This window comes from Mytilus galloprovincialis, chromosome 4 (genome assembly GCF_965363235.1).
Source record: "Mytilus galloprovincialis chromosome 4, xbMytGall1.hap1.1, whole genome shotgun sequence".
NCBI lineage: Eukaryota > Metazoa > Mollusca > Bivalvia > Mytilida > Mytilidae > Mytilus > Mytilus galloprovincialis.
Window position 1 is genome coordinate 82,125,721 of NC_134841.1, and position 20,706 is coordinate 82,146,426.

At 30.6% G+C, this 20,706-nt stretch overlaps 2 protein-coding genes across 3 annotated transcripts; one reads left to right on the top strand and one right to left on the bottom strand.

Moving 5' to 3' along the window:
• The first annotated feature begins 2,604 nt into the window (after window positions 1-2,604).
• LOC143073131 (COP9 signalosome complex subunit 2-like) lies at window positions 2,605-16,251 on the top strand. 2 transcript variants are annotated; one of them, XM_076248463.1, is made up of 14 exons: window positions 2,605-2,699; window positions 5,980-6,093; window positions 7,164-7,244; window positions 7,807-7,932; window positions 8,205-8,222; window positions 8,362-8,529; window positions 8,958-9,062; window positions 10,092-10,161; window positions 10,569-10,668; window positions 11,650-11,781; window positions 12,504-12,601; window positions 13,289-13,371; window positions 14,184-14,242; window positions 15,644-16,251. In XM_076248463.1, exons 1-14 carry the CDS (start codon window positions 2,622-2,624, stop codon window positions 15,783-15,785), a joined length of 1,374 nt encoding a protein of 457 aa, XP_076104578.1. In that variant the 5' UTR covers window positions 2,605-2,621; the 3' UTR covers window positions 15,786-16,251. The 2 variants fall into 2 exon arrangements, with proteins under 2 accessions (XP_076104578.1, XP_076104579.1); XM_076248464.1 differs by lacking the exon at window positions 8,205-8,222.
• A 455-nt stretch (window positions 16,252-16,706) lies between these two features.
• On the bottom strand, window positions 16,707-19,411 carry LOC143073132 (protein TTE1956-like). The gene is made up of 4 exons (XM_076248465.1): window positions 18,921-19,411; window positions 18,292-18,416; window positions 17,724-17,854; window positions 16,707-16,988 (listed from the first exon to the last, which is right to left on the bottom strand). Exons 1-4 carry the CDS (start codon window positions 19,367-19,369, stop codon window positions 16,752-16,754), a joined length of 942 nt encoding a protein of 313 aa, XP_076104580.1. The 5' UTR covers window positions 19,370-19,411; the 3' UTR covers window positions 16,707-16,751.
• Window positions 19,412-20,706: the final 1,295 nt, after the last annotated feature.

The following is a 20,706-nucleotide window of genomic DNA, read 5'->3' on the forward strand; positions in this document are numbered from 1 at the left end:
AATTATTTTAAACTTGAAAATATAAACATGCTCTCATATCTGCATGCTCTAGAATTGTTTTGATGTATATATGTATATTTTATGTATATTCGGGAAAACCCTGCTAATAAAGCACTATATATACATCATGCACGAGCGGAACGTGTCAATTGAGATATGTCATACAATGGGACAGAGGGTATGTTTGAATCGGAATAGATAAAATAAGCCATATTTGGCAAAACTTTTAGGAGTTTTAGGGTCTTCATCAGTGGCGGATCCAGAGGGGGGGTTCCGGGGGTCCGCACCCCCCCCTTTATTTTGGCCGATCAATGCATTTGAATCGGGACATATGTTTGCACCCCCCCTGCACCCCCCCTTTGCCCTGGGCTAGCACCCCCCCCCCCCCCTTTCGAAAATTCCTGCATCCGCCACTGTTCATTGCCATTTAACTTCGTACTTTGTTTGACCTTTTTAACTTTTTTTTTAATCGAGCGTCACTGACAAGTCTTTTGTAGACGAAATGCGAAACAGGCGTACACAATTTCAATCGTTATATCTGTATCTATGATGATTTATTTGCATGCAGCGGATAAACGGGAAATTAACAATTGGAAAGATGAAACCATCGCGTTACTCATAGATTCTAGTTGGTAGTCGTTTATTTGGTCAATATCTAGTATCTGCCAGTGACTAAAGCGATCAATAATAAAATATGTAAATATCAACAAAACCCGTACATTACCTCTTTCTATACTATATAACTCCGTATATAGAGGAATTATACAGGCCATCAACTTATTGCATTAAATGTTTATGTCAAATACAAAAGGAATATAGAAAATCCCACAATTCGAAGATAAACAGACAACATGCACTATTGCCAAATTAAACGTAAAGATAACAAAAGTTCATACACAAAACACTTCATAGGAATTTAAGACTGGGCATCCCCCCTCCTTTCCGCCCCCAAAAGACTGACGTATGGATATTTGAAATTTGTCAGAAGGGTAAGCAGATCAAGCTTCTCATGTGGTCAGGTGCTCGTCGTGTTGCTTTTGGCAAGTTCCCGGGTGCATTCTTTGATAAATATTTTCTGTTATGTCACAATCCAAGATAATTGGAACATATCCTTGGTCATCAGTCACATGATTAACCAACTTATGATGTTTCAAATTCAGTAAAACTGTCAATGGGATGACTTCAACTTTAAAATTGAGGACCATTTTGTAAATCACTATTTTTGTCAGTAGCTTCCATCTATCAAGAAACTGAATTATGATAGGAAACGCATATGGCATGTCTGGGAATGCACGTTTCCTTTAACCTTTTCGTTGATAACTCATGAATATCGTTTCACTGAATGGGAGATACATATTCAATACCAGGCGTACTCAATGAAAATTTCCAAGTTTATCAGTTTCAGGTTTGTTTTATAAGATGCATGCATTTATCAATATAGTCCATGATCAAACTTAATTGTATGAAAGAAATACTTTGCGGTTTAAAAGCTTGTTTGTCACGTTTAAAAATATATATATGTCTTTAGCAAACTGTACACACTAATATGTTAACCTACAAGTTAGTATTTCAAACCATACAGGTTGTTTTAATAGTTATCAAAGGTACCAGGCTTATGATTTAATACGCCAGACACGCGTTTCGTCTATGCAAGACTCATCAGTGACGCTCAGAGCAAAAAGTTATAAAGCCAAAGAAGTACAGCAGCTATTGTAATCTAGTATGCCTGGGATAAGAAAATCCTTAGTATTTCCAGAGACATATGACATATATGTCTCTGGTATTTCGAAAAATTCATCATAAATAAACTCATCATAGATTGATTGATTGACTTTGTTGGTTGCTTAACGTCCAGTGGCAAATCATAGATACCAGAATATACGCCAGACGCGCGTTTCGTCTACAAAAGACTCATCAGTGACGCTCGAATCCAAAAAAGTTAAAAAGGCCAAATAACTGCTTACGAAGTTGAAGAGCATTGCTCAAGGACCAAAATTCCTAAAAGTTTTGCCAAACACAACTAAGGTAATCTATGCCTGAGGTAGAAAATAAAAGTTATAATTTCATGTTATTCTATGATCATTTTTTGCATCGGTAGTGGTAGAGCAGTGACCCACGACCCTATGCTTGTCAATTCTACCATTTTTTCAAGTCGTGGATTTCGCAATTCCATAACTTGAGATATATAGCCTTGTCGCACTGTGAGTTCATTACCGTTTTGAGGTACATGAGAGTGTATATTACTATTTGCGAGACACTTTATGGGCTGACTACTTTAAGTTTTGTAGTCGTACAAAATTCAGCTTCCAATTGCATTTGAGCAATTGTCCATATGCATTCTGCAGACATCGTTACAAAAAGATGTGCAACTTATCACAAAAAAATAATGAAAAAGTATAATGTTTATGCTTCGTTTGCAAAAAAAATATAAAGCAGATCTTAAAATCTAGTTAAATGTTTTATTTAGTTGAAAAACAATTTAATTTTATAATTCATAAATTTAGTTTTATTTATTTATCGATTAGAAATTAAATATAAGCAAGATAAGAGTGGACAGAAAGGGAGTTAATCAAAGGCCGTTACATATCCCGGAAAGAACGTTCCGTTATCAGATTGTTTTGATGTTTATAAAACTCACAGAAAAAAAAAATATGTCTGACGATGAATGCATGTACGATGACGACGAAGAATATGATTTAGTACGTTCACCAAGTAACATAAGATCATTAATAGTATTTCATATAGCACATGCACAGATATTGAACATATAAAAATCCCAATTTGTGCCATTCTTATTACAGGAAGAAAAAAATCTCGGATATTATACCGGCATCAAATTTATAGTCTTTTTTTAGATGACCGGTATCTTTCACTTTGTATGGGAAAACCGACAAAACCTTTGCAGTCGTTGTAACTTACAGAATTGTTTGAATATTGAAACATATTTATTGACATAAATACATAAAATGACAGGAATATTCTATGTTCACAGATGCATGCAGATGCAGCCTTTAGGCTTTTAATAGCATGTTTATTACCACCTTTTAAAATTATATATGTGTGTATTTCAGTAATGTAATAATGTAATAGCACACTCCCATTTTTCCATTACACTAATTTCGTGAAATTGGTTTTCCATGGATAATTTACTTCAATGAGGGAAAAATTGATAACAAATGATTTTATAAAGATTCAATTTTTAAAGGGAGACAACTCTATTTTATTTAACTGTACCATTTATTAACATCTTCGCTCTCACCCCCTTTGGATTTACTAACCCTCTATGGATCCGTAGGGGTCAATAGTGAATCATATAGCTTGTAATATCCTGCACATAGTTTCTTTTCCGCTACATTAAAAATCTAGCCCATGTGTCCATCTACAATGTACCATGTCTACTACATGTACATGTACATAGCAGAGATACAAATCATTACATATTTGATGATTTCTTATTATCTGACTCTTACAGCTATTCAGTTTGATGTTTTACTTGTTACTTACCAAAGCTAAGATGACGATGTGATGTCAACCTAGGATACTAATACATGTAATATGAGGCAGGCATTACCTGTAAATGGGGACTAAGTCTGTATGAATTATTTTTTTGTAACTTAAATATTTGTTAAAAAAAAAGAAACGGAAATACCGTAACGTTTCCGATTTTGGCTCTGTTGTTAGGGATTTTAGTTGTGACGTTATTCAAGTTATGACGTCATTTGCAATGTAAACAAAGAAACGCTATCATCAGGTAACGTTTTTTCATATCAAGGAATTATTAAAATTGGTATTGCGTTCCTTCCTTTTTTATACTAGACTGATAAATATATATTTTACTCAAAGTTTCATACAAACGAGACTGGAAAAAGGAAGTACATTGTAGATTTCTGCGCAGATGCGTGAATTCAAAACATAACATAAAAAATATTGAACAATTTTGAGTTCATTAGTACAATGAAAATTTCGGGAAATTTTCCCTATTTTTTTTTTTTTTTTTTTTTTTTATTGATTTTTCTACTGTTATTGGGGACTTCGTCCCCATATAAGGTAGTTTCAGACTTTTCTGAAACCCACAGCCTTCTCGACAATATTTTCATGTATGATTGCATGTGTAATATTAAGTTATGACATTGTCAATTTGTCAGCGCAATCATTGTCCAATGACATTTTAATTTAGTTTCCAGACAATAATTTGAGAATTTAAGTGTATGGATCTCTATCATGTCTATGAAATTGTACCACATTTAGCATACTTTTATCAATCAGTCAATCTTTATTTGAGCATTTTAGTGATGTAGTAGTTACTATCTTTTTGTCTTAGGCCACACCAATTTAATTTCTTGTTCTGCAGATTTTTGGACTCCAAAATTTGGGGCGAGCCATTTGAAAATTTTAATAAAAAAATATTTAATTTGCAAATTTTTGAGGCGAAGCTTGAAAAGTAAAGGCGAACGATTATAATTTTTTTTTGTAAACATAAAACAATAGGTTTTTACAATATTAAAACTTGATTTATCACTTGTACATTGACATTTCTTTAATTTATGAAGTATTTTTTCCCTGTTCAGCAAGAAATTTATAACTGAATAATTAAATCTGGTCTATGTATGTGTGACTGCCAATGAGACAATTCTCCATCCAAGTCATAATCAGTTTGGGAACAACCCCTTAATTTTATAAATATCCCTTTTATGAAGGGTCAATATAAGCAAGGACTTTCTATACTACAATGTAGGTTAGTAAGTATAGAAAGTCCCTGATATACAATTTGTAATAAAATTGAGAATGGAAATGGGGAATGTGCCAAAGAGACAACAACCCGATCATAGAGCAGACAACAGCAGAAGGTCACCAACAGGTCTTCAATGCAACGAGAAATTCTCGCACCCGGAGGCGTCCTTCAGCTGGCCCCTAAACAAATATATACTGGTTCAGTGATAATGAACCCCATACTAAACTCCAAATTGTACACAAGAAACTAAAAGTTAAAATAATACAAGACTAAGAAAGTATATAAGTAAGTCATAATATATTTTTTTTTTGTAAAAAAACACTTTTTAGTACAAAAGGGCTCATATTTTCCCAAAGAACTATATATTTATCTGGTATTAAATGGTCAAAACATGTCCAAGAATTTTGTAATATTCCTGGACTTCAACTATGTTAACATATTTACTTTAACAGTTTAATATTATTCAAAATAAGTAGAATCCTCTTTTAGAAAACTTGTTTAAAATATGATGTATTTCTCCTCTTTTTGAGTAAAAAATTCTAAGTTTTCAAAGGTTTTTTAGTAGCACTATACAAATCCTTGGTATTTCTATTTTCTTTTCTACATCAGTAAAATGACCCCTTGTCTGAGGGAGGGTTGTTCCCAACCTAAAAATAACAAACACAGGTCAATGTACGTCTTTTTACAGGGCTTTGATCCAGACCAAACAGCAAGCTATAACTGTATAAAGAACCCTAAAATTATTAGTGTACATAATTTCGAACAGGAAAACCAACCATCTAATTTATATATCCAAACCGGCAAACTGGAAAATACCAATGAACCGCATCAACAAATGATAACTGCTGAACCACAGGCGCCTGAATCAATCGGGACAGGTGCATAAACGTGGTGGCTATGGATAGTTTTGTTTCGCCAGCACTCCAACTTTGGATAAATTGGTTTCATGCTGAAACAAATATTCCCACAGATATTTACACAGTGTGGTGGGGTGCTTATAGGTTTTAAATCGTTATATACAGGTTTAGACTGTGATTTTAAAAACAAATGTTGATATCTTTTTATAACATTAAAAAAAAAAATGGTGTGGGAAATGGACATGATTATGTTTCCAGATGCGGGAAGTGGGAATATAAAAAAAATAAAAAATTCTGTTTTGAAAAAAATGTGTGGGCGGGTCCATCAAACAAGGAATTAATTTGGTGTGGCCTTATATAAATGTACATATATATGTAATTTTATTATAGGAATATTCAGAAGAAAGTAACTCTGAACCAGATGTTGACTTAGAAAATCAATATTATAATTCTAAAGCACAGAAAGATGATGACCCAAGACAAGCCCTAGAAAGTTTTCAAAAGGTACAAATACTAATTCATTTGATCATTGTTGAAGTTTTTAAGGTAAGATTGAGTAGTATTGATGCTTTATATTTAAGTGGTAGGTAAACTCTACTCAGTGTTATCACTGTAATGCATTTAGTTAATTACTAACTTTCTGTAATTTATAAGAACAACTGAAGAATGGTCTCAAAAAAAATTTCAAATTTCATCTTTATTCACCATCTAATTAAAAGAAATAATTTTTGGAACAGCATTCTATGGGAAATCTGGTAAGTTTGATTTTTTATCTGTCGATCAGTAATATGGTTCTGTGGGTAGGTACTGTACTTGGCAGAATAGTCAACTATAATTAGCTTATAGTATGTTCACATCAATAGGAAGAGCTGAACAATTGTTGTCTAGATTCTCTATAAAGTGCTTTGTAAAAGGAAAAAATTCAATCAATCTGAAGAACAAATGTATATATTTTATGAAAATTATGTCACTATAATCAAAAGAATAATCTAGTGTTAAATACATTTTGTATTGACCCAATACTTAATATATTCCTCTGTTGAGGATATAGCGTACTCTCCTTCAACCTTGTAGTATTTGATTTCTGCATAGTCATTGCTAAATATTCTATAAAAATTAAATACTCTATAAATATTATATACTACTATTCAAAACAGTGCAACTTGACTTGCATAGTGTAATACATTCCAAACACTATCAAAATACATCTTACTGTCCTTTTGTGTTCGCCTAAGGTATATTTAAGATAAATCATAATCATTATGAGATTGGGTCTAAGATGTTTAGTTTAAAAACTCAGTCTGCATTAGATAATCCATGGTTATTCAATGATAATTTTATAAGTGCTGTGAAATCAATGCTTCATACAAAATGTTAAATGCCCAGTCTGTCACAACCTGCCATGTCACTGCTGTCATGGCTGTTAAATTATATTATTATATTTCTCTTCTTGAATATGCATGATTAAGTTGCTACTAGACCTTAATAAATTAACAATCATCGTTCAATCAGTGAAATAAACAGGAACCCAATAATATTAGCATAAATTAATAAGTCATTTTGTTTCTTACTAGGTTTTAGATTTGGAAGGAAAGGATAAAGGAGAATGGGGGTTCAAAGCATTGAAACAGATGATCAAAATCAACTTCAAACTGGTATGTATAATTAACAGTTCATTTATTTTTCATTTTAAACACTCTATCTGGTAGTTATAATTTTCTTCTAGTCACACAGTATTTTTTGAGTCAGCATTAAACATTGTTACTCTAATGTTCAGGAGATTTATACTTTCCAAGGCAAGATCATTTTGTTTGTATAGATAACATGTGGATTGATTGTTCTCAGTTCTTCAATGGCTTTATTTTTTAATACAACATCAAATTATCTTGTCTTCCTCCAAATTTGTGATTGTACTGCTAGGAAAAAAGGAAACCTTGCTTGAGAATGTCTCACAGAATTAACACTAAAAAATTTACAAAGGTTGCCTTCATATTATCTTAAAATCATACAAGAAATAGATTCCATCACAAAGTTGGATGCATTAATCATGATAATTCTTAAATCAGGATTTTTACTATTCTCAAAATATTTTTTGCTGTAGTATTTAATGACAAATGAATACTTTTTTCTTCACAAGTCTGATTTGAATAATGTGATAAATATTAAATGAAATAATACCTGTCAGGCTACTTGGGTATATAAAAGTGATATTTACAGGGGCACTTTGACGAAATGATGAGGCGTTATCAGCAACTACTGACCTACATTAAATCAGCCGTGACCAGGAATTACTCAGAGAAGTCTATTAATTCCATCCTGGATTACATATCCACTTCAAAACAGGTACACAATGTATATTCTGTATTAAAAATAAATACTAACAAAAATTAGTAGTTTTTACCAATCATTGGCAGTGTTTTCATCCTTTTGGTCTGGTGACGCATTGTCTAATAAGGCTCATTAGCAGTAATTACATATATATCTAATTCATATAAGTTTCTGTTAACAGTCTGTGAGGTACAAAAGTTTAAATCTGATGTAAAATTAGACTGGTTTTGAAATCTAATTTTTTTTCAAAAAATACATGTATTTAACAGTACAATATCGTGTTTTAGATACAATTTGATTCATTGGTAAGTATATAATTCATTTTAAAGAATTTGATTTCAATGTTACTGTTTGGTTAAGATTTCAGTAAAAATATTTTTTGTTTTAAAATTGTATTAATTATTGTTCAAGTTATATAATTTTGCTTCCACTTGTACTGTTCAGATGGAGTTACTTCAGAATTTTTACGAAACAACGTTAGATGCTTTAAAGGAAGCAAAGAATGAAAGATTATGGTTTAAAACAAATACAAAGCTGGGTAAACTATATTACGACAGAGAAGATTACAACAAATTACAGAAAATATTAAAGCAGCTCCATCAATCTTGTCAGGTGAGAAACTGGAGAGTTAAGCTCATATTATATGTACTTGATTATAAAAAAATTACAGAAAATATTAAAATAGCTCCATCAATCTTGTCAGATGAGAAACTACTCATTGAACATTACAACATTTTATAAAAAAAAAAATCAAAGTCTCACCTGACTTCTAAGTTGTAAGTCTGAAAGACATACTCCTATTTTCATTATATTGTATCTTTTTACTAATATTTATTAAAATTATTTATTTTTTAATCATTAGATTTCTTTAATTTCAAGTAACTCTTATTTTAAAATAAAGTTCCATTTTTTTTCAAAGATATAACATTTTTTAGATAATTCGAAAGTTTCTTCCATAAGGATGGCAAAACTATATTTTCTGTAATAGACTGCCTTAACTGTAGTAATATACATATCTGTAAAAATATGATCGATTTCAGACTGATGAAGGTGAAGATGATCTGAAAAAAGGGACACAACTCTTGGAAATATATGCCTTGGAAATCCAGATGTACACAGCCCAGAAAAACAATAAAAAATTAAAGGTATGTTAAAAGCAAGTTACCAGCAAAGCTTGACATGAATCATGTGTGTACCTAGTTTTACACTGCTTATAAGAACAATAACAAAAAGAAATATTGCAGTTATACCTGCTGCCGTTCACTGATGTTTGCTTGGCCTAGCTTTCCTCCTGTTCCTACTTCTGGTGGCACCGTGTTTATTAATTATATATTTATTTATTTATTTATTTATTTTTTTTTTATTTAAACAAAATTATTTTTTTATATTATTTTATTATATTTATTTTTATATTCTATTATTTTATTTATTTGTTTACTTATTCATAATTTTTTTTTTATTCACTTAATTATTCAAATTTTTGCTCTTTTAAAATATTATCAAACTTTATTTATCATTCTAAATTATGTCAAATACCACATGGTAAAAATTAAATTAATGCCCAAAAAGGTGCAAGCCAGGGCCGACCGTGCAACGGCTGTTTAGCCAGTCATGGTCGTTAAAAACTTCCATTTGTTGTTGTTGCAGTTATACCATTTATCAATGATTTCACATGTTGTGGTTACTGTAAGTTGCACTTTGTAAAAAAAAAGGTTGTTTCACAAACCACGTCTCTTTTGGGTAAATATGTGATATTTATAGATAAATATACATGAATAGCGACAAAAATAAATTCTAAGGTAGACCCAAAATGTAGTAAGGAGTAGTTAAAAATTTTAGTATAAGTTTAAGAAGTTTGGACAAATAAATAAATGTTGAAAATATGCAGCACAACACTATATTTTGACCTTGAAAAAATTAATAGTAGTGCTTATGAACTCTCCCTTCTAGGATAATATTATTTACGCATCTTTATAGTGAAAGTGGTACAGTTTTAGCCTTAAAAGGAGTTCATATGGGAAAACTCATTGTCCATATATATTTACAGAAGTGCAACTTGTAATAATTTTTTTAATGTCAATATTTAAATATATATAAAATTGTTGATTCTTGAAAAAATATAAGTTGTGCTTATTGATTTGTTTATTTTGTTTTAATATGTTTGTGTTTTGTAGGCATTATATGAGCAGTCCTTACATATTAAGTCAGCAATTCCACATCCGTTAATTATGGGAGTAATAAGAGGTAAGCTTGTTAATCTATTTACTGGAATCATGTTCTGGACTTCGATAGCTCAATTTGTTACATAACTGATGAGTTAGTCAATTAGAAGAAACTAAATTAAATAATGTACGACTTTTAACTTGGCTTATGTTTTAATTCTGTTAGGTAATCACTGATATCTTAGTCTCATATTATTCATCAAAGGGACAAAAATGTCATTTCATAGTGATTTTTAAACATGCTTACTTTCCAAGTCAAACCAGGATTCATTTCAGATAAATCAACAAGAAACTTGCTGTTTAATGTTTTATATTCTTACAATGAGAAAAGTATAATTTTTCTTCCTCTTTTTATAAGTTTAAAACAATGTAATAAAAATGAATGAATAATTGATTTTCTTAATAGTTTTAATGCACATTTATTTCCAGAATGTGGCGGCAAGATGCATTTGAGAGAAGGAGAATATGAGAAAGCACATACAGACTTTTTTGAAGCTTTTAAAAATTATGATGAATCTGGAAGTCCTAGGTAATAATTGCCTTGGAAGTTTTTTAATAGTTTATTTTTTACCTTAGGATAAAAAATACTGTGAAAAAAGTCTTGCCTTTTGCAGAATAAAATTACAAAATCGTTTTTATCCATGATGTTGGCAACAACTGCCAGCATCAATGGTGTTAATGCAGAACCTCTTGGTTACATAGAAAAGCTACATGCAATCCACATTTGATTTTGATTCCAGTTACATCACTATTACAATATTAGTTACACAGTGTGTAATTGTCCTAATACGAGAATTTATCGGGTCAATAAAATTCATATCGGGAGAGGCGAATTTATCCTGATTTTGGTATATTACATATTATTATATTTAAATTCAATATAAGGACAACATCAACCAAATATATTTTAGATATTTAATCTAAAACTGTGAAAAATTAAAATATAAGGACTATGAAGCAACTCATTTTTTAAAATTTTTTATTAGGTCAATGGTATAAGGTAGTCCCAATTGACGTAATAAATAAGGGAGATAATTCATATTGACATAATAAAAAATTGTACTGAAATTTATTAGGACAATATCAGCCAATCAAATTGTGAGAAATTACTCTAAATCAGGATAATGTATATTTCACTTGAATTGAGTTAACAAATTAACTACCGTTATTTGTAAAATTCATTCTTTTTTAAATAACAACAGTTATCAGTAAGTCATGTGATGTTATGTATGTACATGTATTTAAAATGTCTGGTAGTTTGAGGTAGTACTTGTGTATCTTTGATGATTTTTGCAGTTGAAGTTACATCAAATTGAAACTTAGTTTACATATTTTGATGCTATTTAAATAATGTGCCAAATAAGGATTTTAATCCAGAATTTACAGTTTACTGAACATGAAAATGTGATAGTTTGATTGGACCATGGGCACATGTTCTTGTTATTTCTCTATTGACTGAAATAATTATGTTTTTAAATTAACTTATTTGATTAAATAATTATTTTTACAGGAGAACAACTTGTTTGAAATACCTGGTTCTGGCCAACATGCTGATGAAATCAGGCATCAATCCTTTTGATTCACAGGAAACTAAACCATACAAAAATGACCCAGAGATCCTTGCAATGACCAATTTGGTGAGGTAGGTCAAGCAATTATAAAAATAAAAAGTTGTGGTTTTATTGCCAATGAGACAAGTCTCCACAAGACACTAAATGACGGAGGTTAACAACTATAAAGTTATACAAAAACAATAACAAAAGTTGATTTACATCACACCATTCATATTACAGAACATAACCACTCATGATAACATAGTATTAATACATAAAATATAAAAATATGCAATATTAATGTCATTTGTAAAAAATTTACAGAGACTCGGAATAAATATATATCAGTGAACAGCTCAATTTGGAATTTTCTTTACAGTGAAGACTAAAAGTTTAGGGAGATAAATAATTTTATGTTCTTTTTTTAATAAGTTATCCAAAATAATGACCCAGAGATCTTTGTGATGACTAATTTGGTGTAGTAGATCTATTAAAGGTTATACGAAATGATTGATTAGTCCTCACAGTTGGTGAGGAGGTCACAATCATTCTTTTATATGTTAGAGGTCTTGGATAATAAATCTCACACAAGAGGATATCTTTTATGAATGTTTTTTTTTTTTTAAAAAAAAGCCTGGAAAAGAGTGAAAAAAAAACAAACCTGGTCATATTCAGAATTGCACAACAAATAAATTACTATTATATGTGCAAATGTAATAAGGTATAAAGTGCCAAGGATATTGGTTGAAAAGACGCTATAAGAGGATATGTACCTTCTTTTCAAAAGTTAATGAAAACTTTGTATTTTTAGCTCCTATCAGAACAATGACATAAATGAATTTGAGAAGATACTTAAAACTAACAGGAGAAATATAATGGAAGATCCATTCATCAGAGAACATATTGAAGGTAAGCAATATCAAAGTATGAAACTAATAACCTTTGTAATAACAATACTTATTTTGGATCAGTTTTATAATATTTTTAGTTACAAGTTCTATTAACACGGTAGGTTGCTAATCCTGTTATATATAAAATACATATGCAGCTTGATAGATAGTTAGGATCAAATGATGAAGTAATATAATTCCTTTTGCATAATTAGTGGTTTTTATTAGGTCATATATTTGTGAACAGCTTTTACTGTTTCAATTGGGATAATTGAATTTAGGTTTATTAATCTATGTAAACAATCATGCCAGAATAAGACATACTTTAAAGAGTGGAAAAATTTTAATAATATTTATATGTGTTTATTTTATAACATTTTAATGCTTAGCCACTTTATATATATATATTGTACAGCTGCCTCAAGAGTGTGTCTTGACTGCCTTTCTAGATTTTAATTGTTTGACTTCATAAAAACATGATAAAATGTAATAACACACCTTTACCATGTTTACAGGAAATTCATGTGAAAAAACATGAGAAATTATCTAACCACTATACTATGCTGGCTCATCATCAAAATACATTTGTTTTAAAGAAAATAATAGTCTGTTATCAAGGAATCAAAGTTCAGAATGAAATTAAGCACCAAAATTACAAAATGCATGATAAAAACAGATAAATGATCAATTTTGTTTTATTTTTCAGATTTACTACGAAACATCAGAACACAAGTGTTAATTAAACTAATTAACCCATACACAAGAATACAGATTCCTTTTATTTCAAAAGTAAGTTGTTTTATATTTTATCAAATTGTGGTTGAAAAAATCCCTACAATTTGTCACAATTTCTCCAATAGAAATGACTACTATGATAGTGTTCATTATATATATGAGATAACATCACCTATTTAAAAGTGACTGAGTGATGGCCCTTTATTTTTGTTCTTCATTTTCTCAAAATTCTGCCTCCCAATTTTTCAGTCTGCTCTTTCACCACTGAAATATGCAACAAGAAAAAGTTTTGAGAAGATATAAGGTCCAAAAAGGATTCAAGTACCCTCACCATATCAATATAAAGAACGTTTAAGATGAGCATCAATATTTCTACAAATAAAAAAATGCCAGACCCAAACAGTACAGTCATGACAGTGTACCTTTCAATTAGTGGATCATTTTAGTTACAAATGGTTTGAACTGAACAAACCTATAAATCCCTATACCAAACTATGCAATAGCTATTTAAACCTGCATTAAAAAGTAAAATTGATTTGTGTATGCTCAATTATATCATACAAGTCATGAAACATTCAAAAGCAGTATACTAGAAAGTCAAACAAAAGGAATGTTATTTTAATACCGTTTTATAAAATGCAAAATACCACTTTTTGCAAAACATGATACTTTTAAAACTTTCCAATGTTTGCCCCAATTCAAAGTTGAGAATTCTATTCAAATGCAGGAAAACTATTGAAAGCATCTTATGTCATCTACCATGTATACCCTGTGCAAGTCAAGATTTACTTTTTGTTTGTGGAGTTTTATTCGTTTAAAAGATCAATTTCTATAAATTACTAAAATAAAAAATGGTTCTATTACAGGAATTAAATATAGAGCCTGCAGAAGTGGAGAATTTACTGGTTTCCTGTATACTGGATAAGTATGTGTTATTCTATTTATAACTTACTTTTAAAATTATGTCTTTATGTAAACTTATATGTTTGAAATGAATTGAATTCACCAAATGAACAATATCTAGAGAAGGGTGTTAGTTGGATGATGGTGTGAAATGATATGGTGGTGAAAGAGAGCATGCCAACAGCTGAGTAAGAAATGTAAAAGTCACTGTTTAACAATAGATAGAACTTTATAGACAAATCAGACAATTAAATATATCTAGCCATTTTAAAAGCAAGAACATAAAAATCATGCTGTCACTTAATAGTCTAAGCAGTGTCAATAGTAATGTTGTTGTCTGTCTTTTGTATGACCTATTTAACAACAAATACTAGAGATTTAACCAGTGAAACCATATTAAACCAGTCTTGACTATGCGCTATGGGCTTTGTTCATTGTTGAACTTATAGTTGTTAATGTCTGTGTCATTTTGGTCTCTTGTTGAGAGTTGTCTCATTGGCAATCATACCACATCTTCTTTAGTGACTCTGCACGAGGTATTTTGGAATTTACAGGTTGGTTAGAACTTTTTGTAAAAAATAAACACTAGCACATCATAGAAAAGCAAGTGAGTAATCTATGTTTCAAATTTTATAACAAAAATCTCTGTATTAAAGGCTATGGATTTTCTATAAAAATCTTGGTTTATTTGCCACAAAGTACTCTTTTTCTATTAAATGCAATGAAACAGTAAATGATAATGCTTAGCATCAAGTTTCCCCCTAGTATACAAAATGGCCTGTCTCAATTATTCATTATATCTGTAGTTTTGACACAATTGATGCTTGAAAAGTTCGTACAAAAATGGCCACACAAGGGGTCATAAACCTTAACCAAATAAGCAAACAACTTTTTAACTGTATGCTGACAACTTGTTTTAAATGGACTATTGCCAGAAACAAATAAAATTCAAAAATCTGTCAAAATTTTGCATAAGCTTTCATGGGAATAAAACAACACATTTGTACATTATAATTTATTTATTTATACCCACTTAATAAATTAATGTTTAGACCTATCATCAGTTAATGGTTGCCAGGATAGTTATACCCAAATAACAAATTAATGTTTAGACCTATCATCAGTTACTTGTTGCCAGGATAGTTATATTCAAATTTGAGTTAAGGTTTCAGCACATCATTACTGCAAATGATGCTGATAACAAGAAAAAGATCTTCGTATAAGACCATGTTACTCTGATATAACAAAAAAGAACAGACTATGATGGTAGGTCATTAAAGCTTTCCTTAATGTGGGACATGGAGTGTATATGAGCTTATTCACTGAAGGTTGTTTCATTTCATTTGTTTTAGTACCACCTCAATGGAAAGTGATTTTAACTAGAAAAACCTTATTTGTGCATCTATACGTTATTTTATTTCAGTGCCATTAATGGAAGAATTGATCAAGTTAACCAGGTTTTAGAATTAAAACGGGAATCAACTTGTGCCAGATACAATGCTTTAGATAAATGGACACAACAGCTATCCAGTCTCCATGTGGCTGTCATCAATAAAACAGCTTAACTAGAAAAACTGTATAGTGTGAAACAAACTTGACAGTGTTGCACTGTGAAATTCATTCTAGAATGTTCAAGTGAAATAATAAAACTCTTATAGTTTGATCTGCATTCATCCGTGAAAAAAATCAATGAAACCCAGACTTTGATAAAGATAAGCAGGAACATATATGTAAACAAAGAATAAAAATATCATGTTATATAAGTAGTTGAAGAATTCTGGAGAATTTTCCAACTTATGAATTTGTAAAAACATAAACTATATGTCCAACTTCTATTTTGTTGGTCTTTTTTCTATAAAACAATAATTGTGTTTTACAAGTGCTATATATATTGAATTTTACCGTGATGACAAACAATAGAAAGTAACATTTATTTCACTGTGTCCTTACACTTTTAATATGTTTTGTATGATCATTCAGATATTTATTTCATTATGAGATTGTAATAATGCAGTAAATTAACAAATTCTGTGCTTTTGTCAATTATTTTTTAACCACAATAACTAATTAGTCTATTTGGGACTTGATTCAATCAATACACCTAACTCTGGAGGATAGGGGAATACTGGATTGACTGAAAAAGTACATTCACCTTAATAAGAGCTTTTTCAGGAAAAAAACAAAACAATACGGGCTTTTCTTATGGCCATCAACCATATACGGTAATTGTATTTTACTTGCATACATTATGATTAAATTTGAATATTGTGACCTGCTACCACCCATACAAAAATAATTGAAGTATCATCCAACCCCAACCACACATATTTTTTTCTGGAGTAGCCCTTAGATAATAAAAAAATTGATAAGACAAAATACCATGCTATGTTCACCTCAATATGTACATAAATCTGTTTTTAAAAAGATAAAGTACACCTCAAAACATAATACACTCTCCTTATTGATACATGTAATAAAAAAACATGTGTTTAAAGGTGTTTTTATTAAAAAAAATACGAAAATATTATATATTATAAGGAATCATGAATATGTGAAGTCCGGAGAAATGATGCAACCATCATTCCATAATAACTGGGATGATAATTTGCGTAAAGATTTTGTTTCCATGATGACAATTCCCCAGCTTGCATCATTCCATGAAGCATGACAAGTCCAGTGTATCCACAAGATAAAGCTTTATCAACATATTTTGCTGCTTTTACAGTCAGAACTGATTGGTCTAATGTCATTATCCACTGTCCTATTGCCTGGAATGGGAAAAAAATTGCATGCACTAAGTTTATCAAAATATAGGGTTAAAAACATGATCTGTTGACTGTGACCATGATGGACGGTTTAATCAAAATGATCTTACAAATGAAAAGTCTTCATTTCTATATTTCTAATTTTTAATTTTAGTTGTATAAGTCTTGATTCTTTTTAGTGTATTTTTTTATGCACGATTATTTTTGCTTCAATAATGAGTTTAATTATGTATTTCATGGTGCAAATTTAATTCTAGGTCTTTTTCATTTATTTTTTTCTCCAAGGAATGTGAATATGCAGCACTATAATTTCTACTTTAAGAAAGTCATAACTTTAAAAGTAAATGAAGCCTTATATTCATTAGATATTAATTTCATTTCTCCCTAATTGCCATTATAGGATTAAACATAAACAAATGTAGAAATATACTGGTAGTATACGCACATAAAAGACATCTGAAATATGTTGTTTTTACTCTGACATACTGCATCCAGGAGAAGATCCAGGATTTTTGAAAGTTATCATAACTCAATTTAATAGATAAAATACTGTTAAGAGTATAGAGGCAATTAATTTCATGCTAATAGATCGCATAAATCATGGTGGGCATCTCCTTATGGAGTTACACATATATGATTAAAGCTTAGACTCTTTACATGTCCCACTCCAAATGATGCCTAGTCTGAGGCCCCCTGGCCAAAGTCCTGGATCTACATCTGGAGTCATAATTAACTCACCTGATCAAATGGTTCTGCCGCATCGGAGTAACCATAGGGACCAGATTTGAGGTGTGTATGAGCCAAGTCTGCACTTATAATGGTCACCACCTTCTTTGGTAAATCTTCTAAGTATTTATATAAGTTAGATCCTGAAACATGGTGTCAAATTGTCAATGCAATATGTGTGTACATAAAGGAATAATTATAGCATGTTAATTAGAGGTCTCCTGAAAGAAAAGGTCTGCAGTTTTATGTACAGACAAGAAAAGACTTGTTTTTATTGTCACAAACTTTTCATGATTATAGAAACACAAATAGTATATGAAAGATTCATTTGTATATCATATTGGTTTTAATGTGCACTACAGATCTAGACGTCTCTGAAATAACATTCATCAGGTATGCTTAGTTCAGAGAAAACCCATATCACAAGATATTTGGGTCTAGTAGCAAAACTCTGAGACTGACCCAAATATGCTACTGATGGAACTTCAATTCACAAATAAATTCTGCAGGAAAAATGATTGTAGATTCATGATAGCATGAATTCAGCATGTCTGAAGTTGTTAAGTTGTCAAAATTATACCTAGCTCTAGAAGTTCAGGAATCATACTAACATCCTGTGTATATCTTCTACTGGGTTGTGACAGTATTACAACTTTAACTCTATTGATATTTGGTAAAAAGTGCAGAGGAATAACTTCTCCCCACCTGAAATTAGTAAATATTTCACAAATGCAGATATTTTTGAAAGTTATATTAAAGAAACTCTTTGGTCATTTTACATTCACATTTATTATAAATGCAAATTACTAAGCACTTAAAAGGGCTATATAAATATTAATATACATCAGTTATAATGTAGATGGTAGCCCTTGGCTTGATTTATGACGAGTGATCTTAATTGATAATAGAAAACCTTTGTAACTGAATGTTATTTTTTGAGGTAACTTTAAAAAAAAAATTATTCTATGTTTTATTTGGTGTCCTTAAATAAATAATTCCACTTGAACTGAACACTTTCACTTGTAACATTTGTTGGTGCCCTAGTCTCATTCTTATTTCCTTGTTTTAATATCACTAGCTTTGATATTTTGCCCTTGCATTGTATACTTCTGTATGTTCACCTTTTGTTATCTTGAGTTTTTTTTAGTGGTTCAGTAATTGGTGTTATCTATTTTATAACAATTTTCACTCACACCCTTTTATGCGTACCTTAAAGGAAATAGTTCTGCACTCTGACCTGGTGGACCAAATGCACTCAACCCACTTACATTTGTATAAGTCTTCATGGCTTGAATTAAATCAATAGACATAGAATTGTCTATTTTTATCTTTATTGAGTAACAGCATGGTGGACATTGACAGTTGTCCGTATCTGCCTGTCCATATCCAGCAGGATTCAGGTAAAACACAAAGTTGTTTAAATCTGATAAACCATGTGGTGTGCTTAAGAAAACAAGATCAGGATCAAGTGAATCAATCACTTGTCCAACTTCTTGACATGATTTGTGTAATATCTCTGCTTCATTCTTTGCAGTTGCATTGGTAGTGTTGAAATGAGTTGGATCCAATGCAATTCCACCATGTGGCATTACAAATGTCCCAATAATTCTAGAATGGATGAGTTTTAAAACAATTAAAATCACAGCGGTAAACAACATTTCTACTTTCGGTTTGATTTTTTGTTGACTTGAAGTGATCGGAAATTTAGCGGAAAATAACGACCGACACTCGGATTTGAAATGAAAGTGAAAATAGACGACGTGTCGCGAATAAAAGATAGATTATATAAAGAAGAAGATTCATTCCATCTTATAGCCTCTGTGAACATATTTAACAAATTCATTGTGATTATAATCAATTTTGATCGTGATTAATTGAAATCAGGAAAAATAGGGGAAAATGTCATGAATAAAATAAAGATTTTTATTTTAACTATACAAATCTTTTGATCAATATAAAATTGATATATATATTTTTGGACAAGCGCACACTAAACAGTGACAGGATAGTCAACCTAATGACGGTGGTCAATTAGTGGTAGAAGTGATTCTCATTCTCTACTTTAACGTGCGGCCGTATCAAAATTGTACCTATTTTGATATTATTTTCACGTACGTTCATTTATGATCCAGAAAAAAAATCCATTCAGAGTTTATTTTGTAGATGCACGATTATTTCCTATAAAATTCCACTTATTTTGTTTTTGAATCCATATTGAATTATAGAAAATTGGGTTTTAACCCGACAACCTCTTACCAAACCATTTGTTATGAAATCGAATAACTAATGCTTCATTTTATATCTCCAAATATTTAGAACAATTGTACAATATTCAATGTTTACTACAAACATTTTTAAGACGAGGACAAATGTGACATATTTTAATTCAAATGCTGATTTTTAAACGTTTAATTTTATAGCAACGTTTCTTAAAGTTTGCCTTTTTACTGAAGGGTTCGATTGTTGATACATACTTTCCACCGGGACTCGGACAGCAGATTAAAATCCTAGGATTTTTCAGTATACGGATATGGATATGGATATGTAAACTGCACATTGCTAGAAAACTAAGAAATATTGATGTCAACGTCGAATACGTTAAGATTCCCTGTGATATTTAGCTATGTTGAAAGACATGCATAAAGTAAAATAATAAACATATATTTTTTTTATAGTTTCAACAAGGCTTATATTTGTATATATCACTATACAAATCCTTGGTTTTTAAGAAAACTTGTAAGATTCAAGGTTTGCATCTAGTGGAAATATCTTGATAAGGGCCCGATTATCTTTTAAGAAGCTGGATTCATTTTCTCTGCATTATTCGTTTAAATTGCACCGGCAATTTCAGACATGTCACAGCATTGTGAGCCCTGTGAGCAGTAAATTGCAAACCATGGCAAAAGTTAAATGAAAATTGTGGAAGAGATATTATCGATTGTCATAAAAATTATCTAAAGTATCAACAGTTTTTGTACTGGACTGTTTTCCACTA